The sequence below is a fragment of the Hetaerina americana genome, unplaced genomic scaffold (assembly GCF_022747635.1).
Source record: "Hetaerina americana unplaced genomic scaffold, ioHetAmer1.1.p SCAF_32, whole genome shotgun sequence".
NCBI lineage: Eukaryota > Metazoa > Arthropoda > Insecta > Odonata > Calopterygidae > Hetaerina > Hetaerina americana.
In genome coordinates this window covers 1,180,895-1,208,779 of record NW_027286897.1, presented here as the reverse complement: position 1 = coordinate 1,208,779, position 27,885 = coordinate 1,180,895, and the positions used below count along the sequence as shown (strand labels likewise).

Below are 27,885 nucleotides of genomic sequence, written 5' to 3'. Positions count from 1 at the left end.
TGGCTACATCCATTAAAATATGACCACATTTAGCGCTGTCTAATATAATTAGCACAATGCGGAAATTAGTTTGCAGAAACTCTAGGAGTTCATTATTTCAGCGTAAAAATTAAAATGCAGGAATGTTAGGGTATTAGGTACCTGTATATGATTGAAAACCACCAAGGTTTTGGCAGGAAAAAAATTATAATTTTTTAATATGTTTATATAATGTATAACAAGTTAGCGCTAGCGAACAAACAAAAACACAGAAAAACACAAAAAAGAAACGAAGCTATCATGTTTTCGAATTTTCAGTGGTCAAGCCACCTTTCTCAAGGAAGAGAAGGAAGGAACTGATCCCTCCTTCTCTCCTCGGGAAATTCGTATAATCAGTTAGGCTTGCTGTTGACAAAGCCCTAGTTTGTCAGTCAGCCAAGGGGTTACAAGGATTGCTGAGTGAATTGGAAATTTAGTGCAATAGATATGATATGAAAATCAATTTTAATAAAACAAAGGTTATGCGATTTTCCAGAAAGAGAAAAGCAAAGCTTAACATTAAAATAGGGGGCAGAAACGAAAGCAGGTGGAACAGTTTACGTATTTCGGAAGTGTTTTGGACCAAAATGGTCCAAGTAGTACGGACGTAAGAGAAGAATTGCACTAGGCAAAGAGGCTTTCACAAGAAGGATGGAGTTGATGACAGGGACGTTGAGTAAGGATATTAAGAAAAGACTGATATAGAGCGTAGTTACGTACGGAGCAGAAACATGGTAACTTTAGCAGGATAATAGATGTAGATTGGAGGCTTTTGAAATGTGGGCGTGAAGAAGGGTGGATAAGGTAAAATAGACCGAAAGGAAAACAAACGAGAAAAAGCTGAGTATGGTGGCTGAGGAGAAGGAATTTTTGGGAGAAATCATAAGGGGGCAGGAATAATGAATGAAGGGATATGAAGGGAGGGAATATTCATCGGCAGTCCAATGTTAACGACTGTAATATAAGGGAGAAAGCTAGCAAATGAGGAAAGGACAGGAATAGGATCAGTATGTTGGACGGGATAAAGGGAGGTAGGAAGTTCACAGAAATGAAGATAGACTTGTTGTAAAGTAAGATACTGGATTGTGTTTTGTTAGGAGATATGTATTTGGTATTTGTGTCCATCCAAAACCTAATTTAAACGGTAGATTACAAAAAAAATAATAATAACATGCATATATATATATATATATATATATATATATATATATATATATATATATATATATATACACACACAGTTTAGTTAATGGTCTTCCAACACCGGAATTTTTAGAGTCGATCCGAATGAAAAATTATTAAAGAGTAATTGTCACGTTCCAAGTTCATTAGCAATCTATGCAATGACCTGACGGAATGAAATTTAGGTTCATTACAAATAAATAGCAAATGGACTAGGTAAATTTTAATAAATCTTTGAAAGAAAGAAATCTTTGAAGAAAACCATCTCAATCAAAGTTACAACAACATTATTTTTGTCGTTTAAACGCATAAAAAAGAATGGGAAGAAGTAACCTCCTTGAAGTGGAGGAAAAACTCCTTGACCACGCATTAGTCGCGCACAACTGGGTAACATCAAACGCCATGTAGCTTTCCGTGCCCTATAATCGAATCTATTTCTGTTGCAACCGCACAAATTTCGACTGCTACAAAACCGACTTTGGCACGTTTGTATTTTGCATGTTTCCGTTCAAAAGATTTAGAAGAGGAAACCCTTCAAAGGGAGATTTAAAGCCGCATTGGAGTGTTGCTGGAAGGTAACCACGCGGCCTCCAGGCAAGGGCATATTAAATTTAAATGGATACGAAAACTTAAATCAATATCTGGGTTCATGCGTGACAGGACTGAGCAGTGCGTGACGCCACCTGACTTCATTTAACCAGCCTCGTTCCCGTATTTTGCGGTTTAGTAGCTTCCGTGCTTGGCTGTGAACGTTAGCGTGCCAATCACCTCACGCTTCATAATTTAAGCAAAGGCACATTTTGTGGGTGGGGTGGGCAACAGACTGTGACGTCTGAGGACTGTAATAATTCAAACCGCTTTCTTCTTCAGGGTCAAATTTGAGATATTACCACTTGCGACTACAGCACCATGATAAGATGCTATAGGGTTACATTTCAGGCATGACAGTGGTGAATAGAGGCATAACTCTTTATCATAGTTAACAAATTACTCACAAGTAATAGTGAGTGAGAATACATCTTTTCGCGAACACCACCGTAAGAGGTAAATCAACCATGATTCCTGAGTCTTACATACATTTTCTCGATACCCCAGTAAAACGCAGCTTAGGTGATATTTAATGTAACGCATGTAGGCAATGAATCAGAGAGGAACAAAAGAATAAACACAGTGGTATATTAGGCGTTTCAGGAATAAATAACACCGATATTGATCGAAATTTGTTACAGCTATTTGATAATTATTTGTCAAATTTTTTAATTCACATTTTACTCGCCTCGCCAATGCACAATCAGGTCGTTAATTATGATTACGAGTTTGATGCATTAACTTACATGATAAATGGTTATGATTCAAAGGCCATGAGAAGCGGTTTAAACATGTATATTTAGGATCATAACACATAGATCTGTTGAGCAAGGCAAGCCTAAGTGATTTGAATTCAATTTCACCTCAGTAGACATTACATTAAAGCACACAAAGCAATCACCATAGGAAAGCAGTCCTTATTTATTATCAAAATACTAACCTACTCAAGTCTACAATGCCACATGTCATAAGTTCACATGTTATAGAATACAATAATACTAAGACTAGAGATAAACAGGTATTATAGAGTGAAAACTAATACTCACATAAACGACCCAATCCTTTGGACTATGAGCATTTGTACCGCAGATGTAGAGGCGTCCTCCGTCGGTCATCGGCTGTATCACTCGAATATGGTTTCGGCAATCAAAATGCTGCAATGAAAAAAATGAAGCTAATTACTCTCGGTTCAGGAGTGAAGGGAGGGATTAATTCAATATGAATGGGAATCTGTTCAGGGGATCATAAAAGTTTTAATGTAAATATTTTCGCTACTCAAAATTAATTATTGAACAAATATTTTCATAGCATAAAAAAATAATAAGATCTTTCTTTAATGAATTAATATAAATGAAAAGTCCTCTCCTGATGTACAAAGCAAGAGAAAAGCGGTCTCAACAAGAATATTAAAATAAAGGAAACAAAACTGGAAGGCATGACCACGCATGGATCCAAAAAGCAAGGCAGTGTGGGATCACTTCGAATGAAAGGACGAGAGTACGTAATCCCATCTTAAAAGTTAGTGGTGAAGAGTCAATATATTAAGAAGGTTGAATCGTGATTGGACGGATTGTACGAGTGCAACACTTTAGTTCATGTGTTGATGAAGAATCATGAAAAGTAACGCAACACCTGTTCATGCGTAGTTCTTCAATAGATAAGAATTGAATATAGCACTTTTTAAGTACTCGACGGTTTTCATCAATTCTTTAAACGTTCTCTAAAACTCATTTTGGACCACTTGTGATGCACCAATTTTTAAAATTATTTCGAATTCGGCTGAATATTCCCACAAATTATATATTAAAAAATGTGAAGCGGTAAGTTAATGTTAACAATAATACAACTATAGATAATTACGGATCTAATATCATTTTTTCGTGAGAACGACATGTATTTCTGCACAATTACTCCACGATTTTTCTAGTGATAGTCCTCCAACGGTATGTATAAAACCTTGGATTTCCTATGAAGATGTTGATTAAATTTAACAAGGTCCCATATTTCACCATCGCTAATAGATGGAATGGCATTAAGGCAACAAATACAGAAAAAATTATCAAATCACATTTACTTGACGTTTCGATGCAACCTTCTTGGAAAAAGGGAGGGAGAGAGATTTTGAAAAGATTAAGTGACGATAGATGAAACGATGAATACAAGGAATGGAAATAAAATAGAACAGATAATGTACCAGTCTAATTGATTAGATTTTTACAGGAAAGAGTGAATGGCTGAAACTATAATTAAATGCAAGAATGGAAATTGGCGCAATGAAAAAAAAGGCAGCTATGTGTTTAGGGAATTTAGCAAAAGAAACAAGAGTAAATTAAGGTAAAAGAAGAATTAAATCTATTATATTTGTGATTGATTTATCATTGGATAACATCATTATAAACCATACCTATTCGACAATTGAACTAATGATGGTTTTATTAATGTAGTGGAACTTCTTTTAGACTTTGAATATCTACATTTCCGATCTTCACATCCGACGTGCTCAGATTTTGTTATCCCAATGCAAATAGTGTCTCCGAAACGGTCTTAGCCCCACTTCTTATTCCATCCATAAAAAAACACTGCAATACTAACCTGATCTTGCCAACTTTCCTAATTGCGACCTGTTTAACCTTAAGATATGCCTCCTCGACACCATCACCGTATACATATTCGGCAACGTTTCCATTTAGCCTGATAAACGGAGAACTTCATACAAAACTCCGCTTTGAGGTATACTTAAACTTTGTCATCACATCTAGTTTATCGGTTATGACCAACTTCAGGAATTATATTTTCCAACGTAATTCGAGATTGCCAATACGCATTCAAAGGTAACTTACGTACACGAATTTCGTAAATAGTAAAAATAACATAAATAGGACAATAGGAATGTTAAAGCGCAAATTAATTTAGGGAATTCGATTCTGGGGATAGTGGAAAAGTTTTATTATTGAAAAACAGAATAAACATCGATTAAAGACACAGATATAGAGAGACACAAGAATAGGAGACGTCCTTTTTTTGCCAGAAACACCATCTGGGGAATAAGACGATACATCATTAAAAGATATATCAGAATTTCTGCCCCATGATCGTGAGTCATGACCCTAATATTACATAAAGAGTAGATCGGAGGCAATAGAAATATGGTGTAAAAGGCAAATGACAATGGTTAAGGGGACGGGTTGAATACCTAATGACGTGGTTTTAACTAAGAGGCATTTGAGAAAAATGTATAATGAAAATCCTGCTAAGAAGAAGGGGTAATTGGACACGATGCACTGATGAAAATCACTGCGAGAAAAGTGAATGAAGAGAAGTACGGAAAAAGAATTCTCTTGAGATAGAAGATACAATTAAAAAATACAGAGGTCGAAAAGAAAAGATATGCAGATATGAAGCTGTCAGCAGATAGTTAGTCGAGCAAATGAATGTAAAACTCCGTCATCCAATCTCAAGATTGATGATCAATGATTATGCTCATCATCATCTTATGGGTAAAATGTGTAGAAGATTTTGGAGAAATGATTACAAATCGGCAGAATTGGAAGATAAATATGAGTGCAAACCCAAAAGAAAAGTTAGTAAAGTTATGAAAGCGCGAACGCAGAGGATATGAAGATCTTCGTGGCAGAAAAAATATTATAGTAAGTGAAGAGTAGCAAATGTACGGGTAGAGAATGAAAACGTTACCATAGGATAAAGAATTGATATAAAAAAAGAAGCGTTTACCAAAAAACTGCATGTTTAACAGTAAAATGTAATTGGAACTAAGAAAGAGGTTCGCGAATCATTTAACTTGAAATGTTCCTCCAGGTTTGCGATACGTGGAAATTGTTGAAATAAAGAATGGGAGAAAGAGGAGGAGAAGTAGGTATAGAAAAATAGTCTAAACATTAGGTGGTCTGAGAATATCAGAGGTAAGAAAGTGTTGAGAAGAGTATATCAAAAAGTAAATTGCTGAACATAAAACAAGACTAGAATATATATTATTTTAAATTTGAAAGATGACATGAAGAAAGTAGAGAATGAGGTGGAATAATGAAGCACCAAAGACAAGCAAAAGCACTCAAGGGATAATGATAATATTTACTTTTAGTATTACTCGTATAGTACGATGACTAATAAAGCTAACACTATCAAAAACAACAAAGGTACTTTACTTTCATAACTAAACCTAATTACGTAGCGTTAAACGTTTTTAAAGTAAATATAACTACGGAAATTTGTAAAAAGTGTGAAAATACTGGCAAAAAAATTCAGGCATCATAATCGATGGTGGAAATCTAAAAAGATAGTCAAAGAATGCTCCGGGGGCATAATACCACAAAGGGAAGGAAGAATAGGAGAGAGGGAGAAATAGTGAAAGGTTTAGAATGGAGTAAACTTGAGAGAGTGACCGAGGAAATAAAAACAGGAATGGGGATGAAAGTGCGAAAGTGAAGATGACTGCAAAGATTTAGCGAGCAGTGATGGGGATGGGCACGCATCAAAAGCGAGCTGAATCCTCGCCGAAATCGAAAGATTTGAGGGAATCAAATGACGGAGTGATAATTGGAAGAGCGAGGGTGATCTCGAGGAGAGGAAGACTTTGCGAATGCAGGCCAGAAAAAGCGCGGACAGACGAGGAGGGACGGGGACGGATCACCGGGTGGAAGAGGAGGGAGGGGGGGAATGAGTTTCCTGGGAGATGGCACCGGGGACCCCCTCGGGAATGGTGACGAGGGAGATGGAAGACGAGACGGTCCCCAGAGAAGGGAGGAAGAGAGGTGGGAGGGCAGAAGAGGAAAACCCTTAGATCTAACCTCTTAGATCAGCGACCGGTTTTCTCCTAATTTGCCCGGACTCCTCTGGGACATCGAGAGGCCCCGAAAATTTTTCTCTTAATTACTGGGAACCACTCTTCACCATCATCTTCCCCACCGCAACTCCTCGGTTTGCCACTGAGGACCTCGCCCGGGAGAGGGGCCGGGTCCACCCACTCCCGCCCCTTGCCCACCTCTCCCTCTTGGCTGTGGCATCAGGACAGCAGCACCCACCTTATATATCCAATGGCCCTCGCTTGCCACCTGAGCCAGCCCATTTCAGGGAGCCAATTTAATTTCGCGATTCCATTTATACGGGGAGGAGCGGTAGGAGGGGGGACATCTTCACTCGCCGCATATGAGTGCGGGGAGAGTCTGTATGTGAGAGCGGCTTGGGCCTAGAAGGAAGGGAGAGAGGGAGGTGGGAGGCGCGGGGAGGAGGAAATATGGCCGCAGAGAGGGATGGAGTGGAAGAGGCAGAGATAAACAAAAGGGAAGAGGATGAGAGAGGAGGGGAGAAGGGAGGAGGGTGAGGGGGGAAGGGAGGGAGAGGTAGTCATACCCGGAGGATGATTAGGACGGGCAACCAGGGATGAAGGCGGGCATGGCATTGCTATGGGCAGAACGTATCTGCGTAATGAAAGGGGAGTTTTCACACAAAAGCACAAAAAAACGAGGTCGGGAGGAGGGGGTGTTCCCGTGATGGAAACAATGAAAGGTTTTAGGTGAACGGAGAGGAAATAGATTCCTCTTGAATTGCCAATTATGGGAGGAGAAATTTCGAAAATGATCAAAGATCGCACGGAGGCCGCTCATTACAACGTGCAGCGATGTTTTTATGGCAAGAAGACTGTTCGAGATCATTGTCCAACATTTTTTGTCCATGCATGATTGGTGTTGCACACATTATGAGAGATATGTTTGGAAATGGCTGCCTCGCAAAGTGATAAGTGTGAACCGAGGGATTTGCTGTGCCTACACAATTTCCGCAAGGTCATGTCATCACACCAGCCTTTTATTTATAAAGATTCAATTATATTTACAAAATTGAACATTTATATATATATATATTTTTTTCGGAAATTTTTCTGACCACCCTCGTATTTATTATATACATATATAATACAGATATATATATATATATATATAATATATATATACATGTATATATATATATATATATATAATATATATATACATGTATATATATATATATATATATATATATATATATATATATATATAATAAATACGAGGGTGGTCAGAAAAATTTCCGACCTAAAAAACATACAAGACATTTTTTCTGAAATTTTCTGAGTCGGAAACCTTTCAGACCACCCATGTAATTGCTCCCACAATTATTAATACGCGTATATAAACATTAAAGCTTCTCAACGAGGCGGAGGTATTTTTAATTTTCCTGAAAGGTAGCTTAATTCACACCATAATTGCCTTTTGATTTAGAGCTGCCATCAATACGTGTCCATACTCATCCAACATACATCCACGTTTGCACACATTTTCGAAATATATATGCTCTATACTAGACACTGCACAGCATATCTCTGAGTGAGAGGTTGCTGTGTTGAGTTCAAACACGAGTAAGCTGGTCGGTGGGATAATTAGATTAAATTGAACTATGATGATTACGCGATGATTTGTGGGTGAGACCTATTTTGAAGATAACTATTGGTAGAATGAAATTTTCTGCTACGCATTCATATCTCAAATTTTTTAGACAAACCACGCTTGCAGGCGCACCAATGTTATACAGGAGAAAATAAACAGAAACAGAAACGCCAGGTTACAAGGGCCATTTTGAAAATTCATACGATGCGAGACGCTGCGCTTTGGAAGAGTAAACATCATTAACGAACGAGATAATGACATTGAACATACAACAGAAATGCGACCTTGGAAAGAAAGATATAAAGACGGGAATAGAGAATGAGGGAGAGGAAAATGAGAGAAATATGTACATGTATAGGATTTAGGCGCGGCCAAAAATTAGCGAGTCACGTGATTCGACAGCTGTAACGACGAGAAGGCGTATTAAAAAAACCTGTCAAAAGAGAAGTCGTGAGGTGGGGATGAGAGTTTACAGGGCGGGAGTCGAATGGCGAGTGAGAAAAGGGTCACGGAGCAAAAGCGTGAGGGCGGCAGCGCCGATCACGGCGATGTTCCATTTATTGCCTCTGCCGACGGTCCCGCTCGCTCACGCGCTATCTGGCGGCGAAGCTCCCAGCGGCAAACAAAAGCGAAGGCCCGGAGAAGGGAGGAAGAGAAGATGTGGGGAAGGGTGACAGAGCACAGGGGAGTCCTCTAATTGCCCACGGGAAGATACGACTGCAAACCGTCGCGCCGGGAAGACATGATCACGTTCGGAGACATGATCACTTTTTTCACCGCACCCGTAAGTGAACCGGCGAACGCACCCCTTATCCGCCCGCGTTGAGGTGCACGGATGGCTTTGGCGCTCTGCACACGGGCACTCGCGGATTACCTCCGGAAGCACCCTCCCTCCCGGCCCCTCAAACCCTCGCACTCCGGACGCATCAACCCTGCGCGATATCCTCCTTTCCGTCCCCTTGATCACCTGAAACCCTCACCGGCCGCGTCTGCAAACGTCTTCCGATCGTTCACGCCCGCGTGGGAAGTGATACTGCGGCGCACTTGGACGAGCAGATGCCAAAACCGTCGAAGGCGATCGCTGGAGGTGACAGTCGAGCGCACTTAGCCTCCTTTCACAGCTGATATGCATAGAATATAATTAAATTAGGGTAAACATATTCCCATTTTTATAACAGACGGATAACAAAAAGAATCAATTACCACGACGGCTTGGTAATGGTATATTCGATTCATCTCCAAAACTCAAGTATACCACTGGAGCCTTCGGTTAATACCAGTCTTCGGATTCAGAATAACGTCATCTCAAACCAATTACGTCTCTAATTATTAATTATACACATTTCCAATAATCTCGCTGTCAACTAATTTCGATTCAATTTTATCATTAGCGCATTTCACACAAGCACCAGAATTTGTGAGAACTATCTTCCTCCTGGGCTATTTTCATATTCAATTTCATGCACAGCATCCAAATAAAGGAAAGCGTGGTTGCAGTCACCCTTTGTTTTCTTGTGGTCCTCATCATTCAACAAGACCATAGAATAGTAATAAGTTGAACATATTAGTTTACCACCCAGTGCTTTTAAAAATTTAGAATTTCATCGCTTACCACCTTATTTGTACGCCATGGCGGTAATCTAAAATTGTGTATTTTCTCAGGCTCAATTCATCCACGATCCTAAATATAATCATTCTAGGCTTGAAACTATAATCAAGACAGTTAGGCATAAATTACAAGAGCGTAAATAACATATGGGCTTAGTTAAAATGTCAATAATAAAATGAGATTAGTCTAGATGTTACAAGTCAATGATATGAGGATTAAGCGATATACGTTGGTACACGTAAAAACATCATAAGTAAAACAAGATTGTTTTCAGGCAGCGATGGAGAATTCATATAACTTAGAGAGCCAAACCCCCATTACAGCAGCATTATATGACCATATTTGCTTCTAGTCCCTCAGAAGAAGACGCACGCATACAATAAGAACTATAAAGCGCTAAAACTTTGAGTCATATCATTGCTAATTGTAATATATCTTAAGGTGGGACGAACAAATATCCAAAATAAAAGGTAAGAATATATAAATCCAAGTATTATCTCCCTCCCATGACCTTGCTTTGAACTCATTACGGTGCAATTTCCTTATTAATAAGCTCCTGGAGAAAAAAAAATTGAGCCAAAAAACATGAGAATTCAGAGCAGTAAATACGAGATGAGTTAGACATTCTGAGTAAATATTTCGCTTAATGACTAGAGGAGAGAGATGTCTCTCAAAGACTAAACAAACCTCGGAATGAAAAGTAAGAGGATGAACTTTGGCTACCGAGTCAATTATGCAGAATGTTTACTCCTGCAATGAAATGTGAGAAATAATTCACGTACTAGAAGCAGAACGTCTTGTTTTTGAGAATTTTCTGCTACAAATGTTAATTCAGGGAATTTGAGTCGCAGGAAATGTTTTCAATTAGGAGATATTTAATTTATCTCTTGCTACCGGCATTTCGGGTCTCCTCAGAAAAAGGAAATCTATGAGGATTTATTTTCATTGTTATTTTTAACGGATTGGAGAGAAATGAAAGACGCTACAGACGAAAGTTAAAAAACAAGTCAACCTAATCTAATGAGCACGGAAGAAAGACAACGTCAATACTATAATGGGGTTGCTATGTTTTATGTTAGGAACGAAAAAGAGGAGTAACCAATAGGGTTTTCGAGAAGGCAGAGTTGAATAATAACGAACACCTGGTTTAAATATCAAAGTAGACGTAGAGATGCGTGGAAAATAAACTGGGATTCATGAAGATATATTAACAGACTATTTAATGATAAGACGCATGTTTAAGGAGCAGTGCGATTAATTCTGAAAGTTTCCCGGAAGGAACATGGATTCAGATCGTAATTTAGTGCTAATTAAGTATGACGTCAGATTTAAGAGGATATAATACGGGATGAAATGGAATGTAAAGCCACTACCGGGACGAAAAGAAAGGATTGCCAGGACGTAGCTTGCAAAGTTATGAGTGTGGCCACGGAGATGGGTACAACAGAAGAATAATGGGAACACATCAAGAAAGGGATATTGGCAGCCGCGTGCAAAACTATTGGAAGAGAGTTCATGGTAAAAGGGCAACCATGAACTATAAGCGAGATGACCTCGAAGATAGGGGATTGAAAGATGTGAAGGAATATATATCTAGACTTAAGTTGATAAATGATAAACTAAAGCGGGAAACTAAGAAAGCAAAAGAAGCTTGGCAAAGAACGCAGTGTTAAAACGATTATACAAAGTAAGGGTGAAATAAGTGCGCTGTGGAGGGTGAGCGATGTATGGGAAGTGAAATGGGAAACACCAAGCTATTAATGATACCGCAGGAAAAAACTAATTGAACAAGGAAATATTCATGAGAGAGAGAAAGAATACATAGAGGATGCATATGCTAAAGATATACGCCAACTAATTTAGACATAGAAAGAGAATATGACGCAGATCATGATAAATTAGGACCAGGCACACTTCATGGGAAGATTGAAAGGGCGTTAGGGCAATCAAAATCGTGGCCGTGTGGTAAAACAACATTCCCGTGGAACTACTAATGAGCTTATGACTACTTAAGTGAACTATTGAATAATAAGTTTGATTTCTACATTGCAATTCAGACACCGCAAGAGCCAATCAGGGTCTTCAATAAAATAATGGATAGGAGGGTCAGTGATTACCTGGGGGCAAATTAGTTTGGGTTCAGAAAGGGGATAGGTGCACGTTATGCCACAGTAGTAATGAGATCACCAATATAAACAGATTGCATTTGTTTTTTTCGTAGATTTCAAGAAGGCGTTACATTGAGTAAATTAGGCAGAAATAACCAATGCATTGTATAAGACGAGCAGATTTGATAGTTGGGCGTCTTCTCTGTAGCCCTGTACCTCTTTCAAACTCCTCAGTTGCGTGTGGCGAATGGGCAGTCGAGATGGGCAGCGTTAGGAAGAGGAGTAAGATAGGGATGTCCATAATCAAAAGTGTTTTGTAACCTACAGGTAGAGAAAACGGTTGGGGTAGGAAAAAGATAGTGTTGTTGGACGGAATGAAGAAGTTTGTTACAGCGTGGGGTGCCAAGGTTTTATCAGGAGTATACAGTCTGCTTTCATCCATAACCTTCCTTGATTGGTTAACTATCACATAATAATATGCTGGAATGAAGGTTAGAATGCACGAAAATGGGGGTTACGGTGCCTTGAAGTCACAACAAGCACCAGAAATGATGAAATTAGGTGTTGTCACCAAGCAGCGCACTTAAGTACGAGTAATTATTTGAATTCAATGTAATTCTACATCTCAGCAAGAGAAATATTGAGTAGATTACAACATCAAAGCAAAAATTGATATTGATACATACTTCGAGGCTGAAATAATGCCGAAGGTCATTAGATACTCCTTGGCACGTATAGGATTAAGGGTAATTTTTTTAGATACTTTGATAAAGGCCGTATTGTAAGTAATTTGTAAGCATTTCATTCGACGCGAGAAATATACCCACTCTTGAAGTGAAATTAAATCATCTCCACATTCTGCTGGTTGACTCCTGATTGTATTCAAGCATCCAGCATGTTGAGCCTAATAGTCATGAACGAAGTAAATTTTTGAATGTAGAATGAAAGGAACGAACATACAAGATAGGAGCATTCGAGATTCTCTCAGGGGAGAAGTAACTTCTTGGAGTCGAAGACGAGTATCATTCCTCGCGATAAACAGGGACCTTCGAAAATTAATTGGAGGAGAGTAGTGTTTCGGCTATCAGCTATGCTTGAATGAATAAAAAATAGCGTAGGGGTGTGGCTGTGGCGCGGCAAATATTTCACTTGCACGTAGGTGACGGCAGCAGTTGTCGTACGGAGGGGAAAGATAAAAAGGGAACGAGATTTTTAAATAGCAGGACCACTTTACACGCTCCTACGAAACAGGCGGGGGCCCATCTACCGCGTATTTACCGCCGATGGGAACGGTTCGTAAATTAAGCTTCGCTTCTGTAATTGGGACCCCGTCTTCCACCCTCCCTCCCCGCCAAATCCCTCGCTCCTCCCCGTCTCATAGTGATAGAGACGGCTTCAAAGGAAAGCATGAAAACGCCAGGAATCCCCACTTCATCTTCCCCGCTATCGAAACCAATTCTTCTTGTTCCCCCACTCCGCCCCCACCGACCCACTCCCCCTTCCCCACTGGCGCAATCCCCATTCATACGCCAACTACCCTTATCTCTCTCTCTCTCTCTCTCAATTCTGCCATTCCCTCCCACTTAATCTCTTTTTCCTACCTCCTCCCCCTCCACCGTTCTCGGTCTCTATGTTCCTCCTCTTTCCTTTCTCTCTCTCTCTCTCGACATCCATCAACTTCTTTTTCCCTCCCACACTTCCTTCCGCTGTTTTGGCCTCTGACCTCCTTCCGAATTTTCCCTACTTTCTTAACAGCACATTTCACACGCTTTTCTCCCAGGTTAAACTTTAGATTGCTTCTTCTGATAAAATCTTCATGGGGTTGGGGTTCTCCGGCCGTCGCATTAGAAAATAAAAAGTAACACCACGACGAAATAAAATGCGGAAAAAATAGGTATTTTCTAAACTACATATGAAACAACTTCTGAAAGTTTAAACCAAGCTCAAGGAAGCAAGACGAGAAAAAACTTAATACTATTTACCGTTTTCATTTCAGCAATCCTCTATGAATACATCTATCTTCAAATCTCCTACAGTCCTCCCTGTCTAGGTTTCACGCAACTGTCTACGACGAGTAACTGGGCTTTGATTTGGCGATGCGAAAAATAGTTCTAATACGTGAGAATTCAATATTTACTTGATTGTTACGTAGGGCTTTATGTCGGGAAGAGCACGACTGCTATCAGATGAGGCATTTAATTAGGTACTTTCACATGCTGGGAGCAAGGATAAACCAGCCTCAGCACCAATCTTATTCCTCCACAGGCTTACATTCTTTGTTTCCATTCCAGATATAATCAGAGTGTTTTACGAGCAACTACGAGTAAAACGGCCGTTTCGGTCTTCTCTCTTGAGGAGCCCCAGCAAGTAAAACACAATGGAAGTCTCGGAGGAAATGAGATGACCAAGCGGTAAAACAGTAGGAAAAAGCTGATAGAAATGATAGAACGATAGAACTTCATCCCTGTTTCCATTTAAAGAATTAATATTAAGCCATGAAAAATGCGCTTTTTGAAGGACAGAAAAAGCTAGCTTGGATACTTAAATTTAAACTTACTTTTACTTAAACTTGGCTTTTAAATTAATTAAATTTAATTCCTAAAGCAAAGTTAGGTTCAGTAGTATGAAATGTGGGATACAAAATGACAGTTTAGAACGTATTTTCTCATTTGAGAAAACTAACGGTTCGCTACATCATTGCCGGAATGAAAGTTGCTACACTATCTTCATTTTCAATATTCACGGACTATTTCAATTTCCGAAAAATAAAGAAAATACGTTATTTTTTTAGACAAGAATTACCCCCTTTTCTCATTTTTGTAGGAGACGGTCTCTGTCAGGTTAAAGTGACAAAACCAATAGGTTGAATTTTATTTTACTCCAGATCGACGAGTAGTAAAGGCAGGAAGGGTTTCTACAAAATGGAAAATCTCTACTCGAGGCACGCAATAAAAGCCTCGCAATCCGAAAATACTCCATCAAGGCGCGCATATGTGGAATACATTTCCCCACGGATACGAGGCACGGCGTCCAAGAATCGACTCCGCAAAGCGCCAGAAGATGAAAAAGTACGGATCAAGCAACTTCAGGAGAAATTTCACGAAGATTGAGAGAAGAAAAATAAGTCTAATTATGGAAACAGCTGGGAATTTTGGGCGAACACAACGGAGCATTCATTAAGACATGAAACAGATATCTTGCTATAATGATCAACCCAAAGTTTGGTTTGAAGGATGAGGGTAGAGCTCACCTCGTAATTACCCTAAGCTCACCTTGTGAAATTCAAGCTTCAGTTAGAGGACAATTCCCTTTCCCTGTGCCGCTTACGTTTTCCCAGGATGATCTGGTATCCAAAAAATCACACAGCCCTGGTGTGGCCAATGGTGACACAAGAATTTAATCCAAGACTTAACCGCGGGTAAGAGAACGCCTCAACAACTAAGATATCGCCATGCGTGATATGAAAAATACACGCATCATCGTCATCATTGGCTGTCAATACGAGGATCAGTACTGACAACAATGGATAATCATTCTCTAATTTCACCACGCTTTTGACGCCCTTTTTCATCAGATTCTCGCAAAAAGTCCTCCATAGAAGTAAACCTGAATGGATTCAGCTACAGAGGTACACCTGGTAGAGCATTGATAAAGCAATTACTAAGGTTATTAAAAGCGATTAAATATAAAACAAGTAAAAATCTTAGAAGTTAGACAAGAATTTTATATTTAACATGCATGCAAACCCGGTCCCAGGCCTGTAAACTATAGATGATACCAATGATAGATGAAGTTAGGTTCACCTAACATGTACCCTAAGTTATGTACTGAGTGACTTTTCTTTATTACCTAATTTATTCAGGAGGATATCCCGAATATATTTCTATCCGTAAAAATTTATGCCCGACCTCCCTTCATGACCCTCATCCCCCATTCCGCCTCTTCATATTCATCCACTCCCACCATCCTTCCCAAATTCTCAACCTGCCCATTAAATCATTTACGCCTAGTAAGAGACGGAAAGACGCGCAACATCCCTCCTCCCACTCTCTTTCACTTACCCCACGTGTACATATTTTTTACTCCGCGCTCCAAAAAACACCCCTTCATCTCGTGACATCTCTCGGTCCCTCCTCATCCCTCCCACTTCTCCTTCGTCCATAAAACTTCCCCTGCTTCCACCTCTCCGTGGCCTAAACCCAGCTCGCTCACCCGTCTCCCTCAAAAGCGACTGCAAAATCCACCGACGTTTCGCAAAGAGTGAGGGGGAGGTGGATGGAGAGAGAGAGGCTGAGTGCTGGAGATTCTGGGAGAGGTATCTGCGGGGAGGACACGGCCGAGGGGGTGTGGGGCTTTTCGGGATGCCCGGCGGTGGTGGGAGAGGGAGCGCCACAAGGGAGGAGGAGGAGTAGACGGCTGAGATGAAACCATTAGACGTTGAGTCATGCTTTGGGACCTCGGAAGACCTAGGAATGGCGCGGAGGGCGTTAAGGGCGAAAGGGACCCGAGAGAAATGGAGGGAGGGTGGAGTGTGGGGGTTGGAATGGAGGGGGGCAGGAGGGGAGGGCTGGGTTTCGGGGGTGGAAGGGGGGAGGGCGCGCGGGTAATGGGAGGAGCGAGCGAAGGGCGGCCGGTGGGAGGGGGAGAGTTAATGTTCTTTCCCCCGTAAGAAGAGAAGGTGGGGAGGTGGCGAGAGGAGGCGGAGGGGTGGGGGTGGGGTCGGACGGGAAAGGTCGCCCTCTCCAGCGCTGGCGGGGAATTGGGACTTCTGGGGAGCGTTCATGTGCGGGGGCTTTGCCTATCAATCCACTAATTACGACTCTCCTCTCGCAAACCGCCCACCCTCCCCGGGAACACCTCCCGCCACACATATTTCCTTCCCCCCATCAACTCGGGATCGAAAGCGCCCCTGACTACAAACGCGCATCTTTCTCCCCTCTCCTATCTCTTCGCCTCCTTCCATCCCCTCGTCCTGTTGTTGTCGCCTTCCGATTTTCCACCATTTCCTCAACGCTCTCGTCCCCCCCTCCTTTCCTCCAAGCTTCCTCCGGCTGCGAATATTCTCACTCGCCCCGTGACCCCCTTGCTCGATTCTCCCCACAGAGGATTATTATTAGTCACCAACCGTGCACCAGTTTTGCTCTCTTTGAGTACACCCTTCGATTTCCCTCTGCACACGCCCGATTTTTCGTACATTAATGGCGTTGATTTTTCAGTCAACCGGGGTTCGTTCGTACTGCAAGACCCCTCGCCTGCAAATCCTCGAATAAAAAAATATGTATAAAAAATATTCCTATACTTCTGCTACTGTATGTACTGTCTCAATCAATTCTCTCAATTCTCTTTTCTGATCTCTTCAATCAGGACTTGGGAACTGACGCTTAAAGTGCTGCACCGGCAGTAGTCCAGAACCTCATTTGAATTGCACTTTTATTTCTTCATTCATCACCCCCCAACACGGAAAATACATAGAGGTAAATTCAATAGTTGTCGCATATAATTGTATCAGACCTTGGCGTGAAAGCAGCGCCTCGGGGACTAATTATGAACCAGCGGATGGCGTAAGAGCCCTCCTCTGCTCGTTTCCTCAATCGGCGTTACACGACGTTATTTCATTAGAAGAAGGCTTTAATTGAGATTTGTTCAATCAAAATTGCTGAAATTTACTTTAACCTACAGAGTGCAGTTGCTGTGAATAGTATTATTGAAAATTCAGAGCTAACTACCTCACTAATTAGGTCACACCAGGACAACTTGAATTATTCTGAGCACTGCTGTCTGCTATTCCGCAGCAAGCACTCGGGCATAAGTAGATGCTTTCAAAGTATTTTCTCGAGATACGCTAATGAGACCGAAATCAGGATATACAAATATAAACAGCTGTTTGTGATTGTGATGATTACCCTAGGCCGTAACATTGGGGCAGGTGGAAGGCACAATCATAAACACCAAATGCACACGCTCTCCAAATCGGATTTGTTGGACACAGTGATTCTTAGTTTTTTTTGCAATTGTTGTCTATGATTATATAACTGTATGTTCCAATCCCTTTTTCCTTTTTTCGTACATCTATTCCCCTCCCCAAAAGATTAAGGCCTAATGACATCAACACAATCATTGATTCTATGGCCGGAGTAACGTTCTAACAAATTATATTAACACCTATATGTGTTTGAATATGATATGCATGCTTCCAAATATTTTCCTAGAATAATGTCGCTGCTTCCCCGTCCTCGTCAAGCCCATCCATCAGGAGCAAATTCGTATCGGATAATGCCGAAATATTAACAGATTCAATATCTTTTTGCAATCACATATATAAATCACATAGATGATCAAGAAATTGAGGAACAGCTCAATGGCCAAACTATTGGCTAAAATTAAATTAAGATGGAATTAATTTAGTGATGTGAATATCGCTTCAAAGCTAACGAAGCTTTCATGGCTTTTCAAAGAGTTTTAAAATATCTGTTCTGACACTTTATTACACAGATTGACCGCGAGAGGCTCATTCTTTGTTTCTCAGTCTCACGTGGATATATTTTTCTGCCATCACTCTTCGTGTGTCCAAGATAAAATTCAACAAATTGAGTTTTGTGATTAGGTTAAGAAACAGATCCATTGAAATTTAATTTAAACTGATTTAGAGATCTCTGAAATATTTGGACGAAATTCTCCGAGTTTTATTGGCCACTTATTGAAAGCCAATAATTGAGTTCAAATATAGGATCTGGCTTCTGAATAGCATCAATTAAGCATTAAAAAACCGGAAGCTACAACAACATGAATTTTGAATTCAATATATTATATTATTGAGAAGTTATTTTCGAAATGTGACAAAGAATTCTCATTTTTTTCTAGGGAATTTGCGGAAAAATGCCACGTTATAAACTATATTGATGTCAATTTTCAATTCGATATAGAGATTCAAAGCCTCTTTTGAATTATTCAGCTATCATTCTAATATATCCAGCAAAAATTGTAAGGTACTCTGGAATAAAAACATTCAATTCTCAATTGAAAAACTTCGAAAAAAGTGTACTTTGGATATTCATATCAAACAAAAATCATGGGCTATTCGGTCTTAAGATTTTTTAAAACAGCTAATGGAACACATTGAATTTTCAAATCACCTTTCCGTGTAATTAATTGAGTGCTCTGGCATTACAAGGGTAGTTTTCAAAGGGGCAAGTATATCTTACAAAGATGACTAAGGTGAAATTTTGTGAATTGAAGACGTTGTGGAAGCTTTAGACCCAAATAAGACGCATATGCATCAAACCCCATTTTGTATCAAATGCTGTTATCTCATAATGACACGGCACTTTAAAACCGATTTTTCAATTTTTTGAAATGTGCATAAAATATTTATAAATTTATTCACAGAGAATTTCATTTAGAAAAATATTTAAGCATCAAAGGTTTAATGATTTTACTTGTAACAAATAATTAATAAACCAATGGATAAGGGAAATATGGGGATAAAACATACGGGTATTTTAGAATTTGATATACAATTTACATTCGATATAAAATTAATAGTTTATTATATAAAAATGAAATTTCATCAAAATTAAATATACAGAAATGATTTAAAACTGAGTTAAATACTATAATATACGATGGCTGAATAGGTTTTACACTGCGATATGGGCATGGAAAAAAATCAACACTATAATGCTGATTTTTATGTTGCGATTCTATTAATTGAAGTATATTTACCCAAACTGGTGCTATGGTGTATGGACTAAATTAAGTCAACTGTTTTAGTTTTATGAGGCGGAACTTAAGCGTTTATTACAGAAAAGAGGATAAAAAGAATGAATAAAATTGCTTAAAAGCTCAAATATAAAATGTAAGGTTTTCCTTAACTAACTAAAATTTTCTTTCATCTGTATGCCCGAATAGCAGAATCCAAATTTAAGAGCATCCAGATTGAAATCTGCCAGGCGTAAAAATATCTTTTGCACTAGCTCAATACGGTTAATATTTTCTTTCATGTAAGTTCTAGGAGATGTATATGAAAAAACCGTCTGATCTCAAGAAGTACATATTTCAGTACCAAACATTTAGCAATGATTTACTCAAATCCGAAAGGGTTCTTTGAAAGATTAAAAACATACCATTTATGGATACCATTAGATACTTCATATATTTTAAGATGGCAAAATTGAGATAGGGGCCATTACAGCTATTAATAAGGTAGACATTCAATTTATAAGAGAATAATCAATTCAGTGTCGACGAAGTTCTGTAAATCGGAGTATCACCGACGGCTTAATGGTAATTCTGAGTAAGCTGGCCGTTGAAAAAGGAAGCCAGGACCAGGGATCACTCTCAGATAACGTTATAAAGTGATGCATTTTATTTTGGTATCAAGATTTTGAAGATTATCTTATCGAACTCATTAAAATATTTAAGGTGAAATCAGTGCACAGACATCAAGAGTGCGGCTGTCCTCATGCAGAACGTCTTCTTTGAATTCGTCGGCGACTTAGCAAGCAAAAAGTTTTCTTTTGATTCCCAATCGTTATGAAGATTTGTACAGTTTTTGATAGTTGGAACAACCTAAGAGCTAAAAATGTATGTTAAACTTAAAAATCCACGTTGAATCATGTTATTGAGGCGCTGTCTTAGTGACAATAACATTCGGTAGCTCCACCAATATCACGGCACTTGCTGCAAATTTCAAAGTTACCCATAGCATTATGGAGGATGTGGAGCTATTGGCTGTTAAAGAAATAATCTCAAGGAAGAAGATCCTAAGGCCAATAAAAATAATTACGAAGAACTCCTATACCGGTATTTCGGTCACCAGGTGACCATCAACGGGGAGAAAATCAAATAGGGCACTTGAACTTGGAAGAGGAATGTGCACCAGGCACTGTCCAAAGTCAAGTGGGTGTTCAGGTCGGGGGGTGAGGTATATATACCTGGAGGGGCAAGGGGGAGGGGTTAAGTGATGGTCCGTAGGTGGGGGGGAGTTTGTTGAGGTCACGTGGGAAGGAGTGGGGGAAGAGTGGTGGCTATTAGGAGGGGGCTGTCTGTTTCTGAAATGACTAACAAAGTTGAAAAGTGAACTGTTGATGATGCCTGGTTCATTGTTCATAAGTTTATTCTTGTTTAAGTGTATGTGTAAGCTCTCACAGGCATCGAGTTTACAGTGTTGTATCGGTTTTAGTAATGTTAAGTCGTTCGGAGTGATAGAGTGTTCCGTTTCAAAAATGTGTTTGGCGACCGCTGATCTATCGAAACGTCCGTTCTTAAAGTGTGCTATGTGTTCCTTGAATCTGATTTTGGGATTACGTTTGGTCTGTCCGATGTAGGAGAGTTGGCAGTGTGAGCAAGTAATTTCGTAAATAACCTGATTTGTCTAACTGTGGTGTTATGTCTTTCGGGTTCCCTAAACACGTAAGAAGAGTGTTACGGTTCGAGTAAGTGACCTTGGTGCCAATTTGTTTAAAGACCTTATCAAGGCCTCGGGTTAATGTGGGGAAGAAAGGTAATGCGATAAATTCTCCCCGTTGATGGTCACCTGGTGACCGAAATACCGGTATAGGAGTTCTTCGTAATTATTTTTTTTGGCCTTAGGATCTTCTTCCTTGAGATTATACCCATAGCATTATTCAACCACTATGTCTGGAAACAAATATGCGTCAACAGAACTTATTGCGATCAACGAGGTAGAGATAACTAGTTAAAAATTATCATAAAATTCTTCTGCACATAATGCGATGCTATAAGAGCTGATCATAAATCTGTTTTCATACCAATAATCATTAATCACCGACGGGAAAAATATGTAAGCAGTAGGTCGTTGAATTAGAGGACGATTTTGCACTTTTTCTTTTAATAAAAAAAACACATTAGTCCCAACAATCCACAGATGTAGATTGAATTCTTAAGGTGGCTTATTTGGCTGGCATTTTTGCCGTTATCAAATTTAAACACCTTTCTATATGGAACATAATAAAAATATTTCATGCCTTACGATGGCAACGAAGAATGAGGTTAGACTGAAATGATGCATAGAAGAATGAAATATTCAATTTTCAGGAGACTGACATGATTATTCCCACAATGTGGTAGTGTCAGTAAATACACAGGAAATTCGCAAAATATACTCTTTCTATAATTAAAAGATACATCGTAGGGAAGGAAAGAATGTAGTGTTTATATATACCAATGACAGATAAATTAACTCTCTCCGAGGAGGAAGAGTGATTTTTTACCGAGGAGCCACTAAGAGGTCAGTGGACGATTCCACGTTTAAAATTAATTAAACATAAACAATCATTATACTCTTTAGGCATTGCTATAACGTTTGGTTGATAAACCTACATGTAATTTTACTAATAAACTTAAGACATCGCCCAGGCAATCTTGTGCAAGTTTTTATTTCATTTTCTTTTCTGCTAGCGTCCGTTCCAAGTATAAGTTTTTAAATATTATTTTCTAAGGAAAACGAACTAAGAAGTAGGTTATTAGGCATGGTTGTGGTAGAGAGAGAGAGAGTTTTTGGAAAAAATCCAAATGAGGCAAGAAAGGTGGGTGCAGAAAATGTTGTTAAGTTATAGGATGTTGAAATATGTGATAGAAAAGAGAAGGTTAGACAAGCGAGGAACAGATGGAATGAAGGGAGGAAAGAAGTATGCGGTATTGCAGACGGGATAATTATAGTGACGATGGCTGGTTGTGTTTTCTTAGGAGTGAATAACAAACCAATCAGTTTTCAGTCTGTGCTCATTCAAAACCGACGTTAATTGGTACACTATTTAATGATTATCTATCAAAAAATATTTTGTTTTTATTGATATTTGCCATCTTGTTTTGGTTACCTCATCTTAGTCTCGGTACCCCAATTACAAGTCACATAAAGAATCCGAGAAATGTTTTTTTTTATATTCAAGATGAAGTAGATCACTTGCTCCTGTCGTTCACGCCTTTTGCGCTTTCTCAGGAGATACATGAAAGTTGACGTCAATCTGTTCAAAAGTTAATAGTTAACATATTCTAAATATAAATAACTAAACTTATTTATTGCCGATATGTGGAAAATAATGTTGAAAAAGTTAAATACGCAAGAAATGGAGAACCAAATACAATGGCAACTTTTAATTTTAAATAACTAGACCTAAGGAAATATAGAAGGCGATCTTTTATTCGTTTACAAAAATGCGATAATTATACCTTTTATGCAGAGTAATTCAGTCATTTTAATGTTGAAAATTTACTGCCATTAATGGGGTCTTGTTGCAGCGTAAATTAACTCCTTGAGTGAAGGCATCTTTCATCCCATTCTTTTCAAGCAGGGGCCCATTGCAACAATCATATATAACGTAATAAAACGAAGGAATAGTTGATATTTTAAATTCATAAATTTTAAATTTATAAATTAAACAAGAATTAAAATAGCCCAAATATTATTGAAGTATAGAATTAATATATGTCCGTTAAAATTATATTTGCTTAGTTGAAAATTACAGAATATATTTTGTCTCTTAGAGGTATGGTGCGCCTGTAAACTGACAAAACTTTCATGGCATTATCCGTAGCCTGAAAATGACGTCCTTTACATCTGAAATCGTTAGCCTAAATACAAAAACTTAAGAGACGCCGCGGGGAATGAAATGCTTTCATCCACTTTTCAATGCAGGTTTAAGACAGCCTGCCTAAAGAGCATCGGCCGTGGAATTCCTGAGAATTAGGCCGCTTCAAACGCGAGGAACATAATATTTTCTATTTTGGCGGACTCAAAAAGTTGCTTCTTGTGTGTAGGATACTTCGAAACGCCCCCTTGTATTCCTTCGAGGGAAAAGGAAATGGTCGAAGCGAGTAGCGAGGAAGGTCGCGTTATTATTTTATTTAGTTATTCCCCCCCGTTTTTATTTAACGCTCTGAAGGATCGGGCCAAAGGTAATGTCAACGGCACAGTTTCCGTTTAACGGCTTCAGTACTCGCTAAAAAAGGAAGGAGAGCGAAAAAAAAATTTGCGCGAGCCCTCGTCTTCACCAGAAAGAACTTTTGAGGCAACGGCGAAGGTAGGGGGAGGTAGAGGGAAGGGGATTTGGTTGGGGTGGGAGAAGTGAGCGCGGAAGGGCGAGCGGAGGAAACGCGTAAATTTCGTTGCACCGCAGCGGAATGCTAGAGCGAGCCACCGCCGGGGTTGGCCGTGGCGCGTAGGGCACACACCGCCGCCGCGAGGAACCAGAAACGGCGAGGGCACTGCTCACGAGCGTGATTTTAAAATACGCCGCCTGTTTGGAGGAGGGCATGAAAGGCGTAAAGGAATTGCCGCACCGGGGCGCGGGTTTTAGAACAAAGGGGCTATTGTTCATCCAATCCTCCGACCTTCCTCTTCTCCTCCCCCCCCCCTCATTCTCCTTACTCGCAGCGATTCGCCATTCTCCCCCCCGAGATCCTGCGCGCTTTCTTCTACCTCCCCCGCCTCTTCCTCCCGGGCCTCCTCACCTATCCCTTTCCGTGCCATCCTTTTTAGTATTTCTCCCGAGCATCCCTCCCTCCCCCCCCCGTCAAGACTACGAGGCGACTCGACAATAGAACAGTAATGATGCGAATTTTTGTACTCCATCTTTGGGGTTTAGGTTGGCGCTTTCTTGAAGAGTTACTGAGGATTTCCACGTCACCGACAAGAATTCCGCCGCTGGGATTGCTCGCGATAAAACTCTGCTCAAATCCCACCCATGAAGAGAACCCGGGTTAAATCTTTCCTCGGGGCAAAGAAGAAAATCGTTTTTGGACCGAAGTAACACCATTCATATAAAATATCTACGGTACCACTGCAGTTCCTCCGAAACTTGTTTTCTTTGCGCACGGGTATTTATGTCACAGTTCATATAATTTGAATCGTTTTATTTTTCAACAGCGGGGATTTATTTTACGGGTAGGGAATTAATGCATCATGAGCACTATACATTATAAATGACTTTTATGAACTCAATATTTCGCTTTGATATCTTGTTAATTAAAAAAAAAATTAGAACCAATTTACAATGAAGAATCGAATAACCCGTATGCAAGTTGTATTTTTTGAAATTGAAGAGCACGCACTTATCCACGGTACATGAGACAAAACAATCTGGCTGTTTAAAAATATATACATTTTTAAGACCCATTGCCAAAATGTTTATAAAACAGGAATACGGTTACATAACATGCAATCAAAAAGTAGTAGGATAAATTATCCCTAAAGTTACTTGGCTATTGAAAGGTACCTGGTTGCTTTCTGATCAGAATCTTAAAAACAAATTCTTCAATATAGTTTAGCATTTCATTTGGGCTTTTACTTTAAATGATTGACTAGTTTTCAGAGATAGAATTTTAAAGTTAGAAATGACCTTTGCGAGCAGGAAGGGCTAAACGAAAACAAAGAAAATGTTTGGCACCTAGAGAGGGCTTAGCCCGTTATTATTACACAAGCATTCATTATTCTTACTAGTATTGCAGTAAAAATCTAAGATCCACGTTTTGGTTTGACTTTAAAATATAATGGGTCTTGCGGGGTATTTTATAAATGTCTCAAGAAGCGGGTCCATAAAAAAAATATGAAAGCTAGGACTCTAAACGATGCCGCATCAATTCCATCCCCTCTACGTCCTCTTCTCTGTACCCCTGTCTTTCATTCCACTTCACTTCACTCCTACCTATTCCTTTGGCCTCACCCCTTTCTTCTGGAACTCTCTGGGTGCCTCAAGCCATACGTCGCCTTTCCCCACATTCTCCAACCACCCCCGCCCGATATTTCATTAATTTTCGTCCTATTCCCACTCATAAGCCTTTCATTTTTTCCCCCTCCTCACTACGTCCTTCTTCAAATTTGTCCTCGGTCTTCCGGTTCCCATTGAAGAATTTCTTTCCCCTCTACCGCTTGCCACGAGCGTAAATCATTCCCCAGGTGCCGCTAGAATCTCCGCTTTGTTTTCATGTTGCTTAAACCTAAAGAGGAAATCTCTTATGGTATGGCGTGCCGCGCTGGGAGCATTTCTAAGGCGTCCCGGCAGGGAAAAACACGCCTTTATGCCGAGGCAGTAAATTCAAACGTCGCCGTGTTTTTGCGACGCAATTTCGTAATGGAACGGGGATAAATTGCACCCGGAGTCACGAAAATATCGTTAGTTTCATTTATACTTGAAATTGTCCGATACACATCTCCACCCGAATGAACACCCTTGAAAAAAAAAAAGAAAAATATCTGCAGTGCGCGGTCGTAAAAGGAAAATCATTTCCCCAGCATCCCTAAAGACAAGGTGGGGTTAACCTTAAGAGATCATTTCCTCGTCATGCACCGCAGGGAAGGATGCACAAAAAAAAAATATATATAACCTGCAATGTACCCGCGCTTGAACGTGGAACTTGAAACACTTGAATACAGAATTGCACCTCTTATCCGTCTAAAATCGAGAAGCGCCGTGATAAAAAATGCATACGTCGTTTGGATATTTGAAAAAAAAACACTCGGAGATTGATGGATATTCTATGGTGACCCGGCGCGCCTGGCATAAACTTAGCATATTTCGAGGGCACTCGGAAACTTTTTAGCTTGAAGAGTGGAGGGGTTCTACGGAGGACTTCCAAGGATCGGGTGGAATGGGGAGAGGTTGGCCAGGCGGTAGAGAAGGGAAATAGAGGAGCGGCAGGAGGGGGAAAAGCAATTTATTAATCGGTCACGCGGCGCGAGGTCTTGCTTTTTCGAACGAGCTCAACTCGCAGGAGTGTGATGGGTGAAAGGAGACTTTTGGAGATCCATTAAAAGGGTGTCGTTTTCACGGGTGAAGGGTCAGAGGGCGAGCGGGAGTGAGGTGGCGGGACGGTGTGTGAAGGAGGGGAAGGAAAGGTGGCATCATTTCAGTTTGCGTACACTGGACCTGAGAGGAGGAAGCATGCCACTCAAGTGTAGGGAAGGAGAGGGGGTTGAGGGGAGGAGGTGCGAGTGGAGAGTGCCATCGATCAATCGGGAGATGCGATATCGAGGAACGGAGGAGAGAACAAGGGAGGAGGAGAAGGGGAGAGAAGAAGAAGAAAGAGAGGGGTCCTGGGAGACATCTGGAAAGGTCAAAAAGGACGAAAGCATGAGTGGAGCGGGAGAGCTGGGTGGAAGTGGAAGGATGCCTAAGGAAAATTTGCGAAAAGAATGGCAGCTAAACAGAAGACGTAAAAATTGAATACATATGCTACGCGAACAATAAATATTCAATGAGTCTTTTCGGAGAATATTAATGAATAAGAAGCAATGTGTGCATGGCAAATGAAGGGATAAAAGAACATAACTCCTCGAGTGACTTATGGAAATTTTGAGTAAAGTTCGACAGTTGATAAAATGTTATGATAAAGTTTATAAAATTTACGATTCCCACAATTAATTTTGGTCATTACTAAAATAACTAAATATATTAATTAGAATATAACACTTAGTAAAAGCAGTAGAGGTATTATCTATAGGAATCCATCACGAGAAGCTATTTTACAACTTCAGCTGTAACATTTCTGGAATGTTATATCGGGAGCGTAATTACGTAGTAATCTGAGAAATATTATTGGTTGTTTTCTTGAGGTAGAGAAGTACAAATGAGATGCAGGAGTTCAGAATATAGAGTCCAGTAGAGTATATTATTTATTCGAGGTATTAAATATTTCATCTTAGTTAAAGAAAACCAACGTTGAAGTTCTAGATATGGTATATGGTAGGGAGAGAAAAATAGTTTTTGAGAGAACTTCGAAAAAGGCAGGACAAGAGAATACAGGAGACACTGAGATGTAATGGGATGCTGAAGACTGTACGTAACAGAGAAGAGAATGCTGGGAAAGCAAGTCGTAGGAAGGAAAATAACAAGTATTGTGGATGAAATTAAAGGAAGTGCAGACTGCATTAAGTGTGCAGAGCTTGAGAATGAGTAATTGTAATATGCATTATGGCGTTTAAGAATTT

The 27,885-nt window shown here is 39.8% G+C and overlaps 1 protein-coding gene across 1 annotated transcript in view; it reads right to left on the bottom strand.

Annotated features, from left to right (window-relative positions):
* The window catches only part of Sema2a (Semaphorin 2a), a 1,147,864-nt gene that overhangs the window by 136,797 nt on the left and 983,182 nt on the right, over positions 1–27,885 (bottom strand). The window contains exon 5 of the mRNA XM_071589072.1: positions 2,835–2,942. Within this exon, the coding sequence (XP_071445173.1) occupies positions 2,835–2,942 (108 nt within the window). The remainder of the gene's footprint in view (positions 1–2,834; positions 2,943–27,885) is intronic.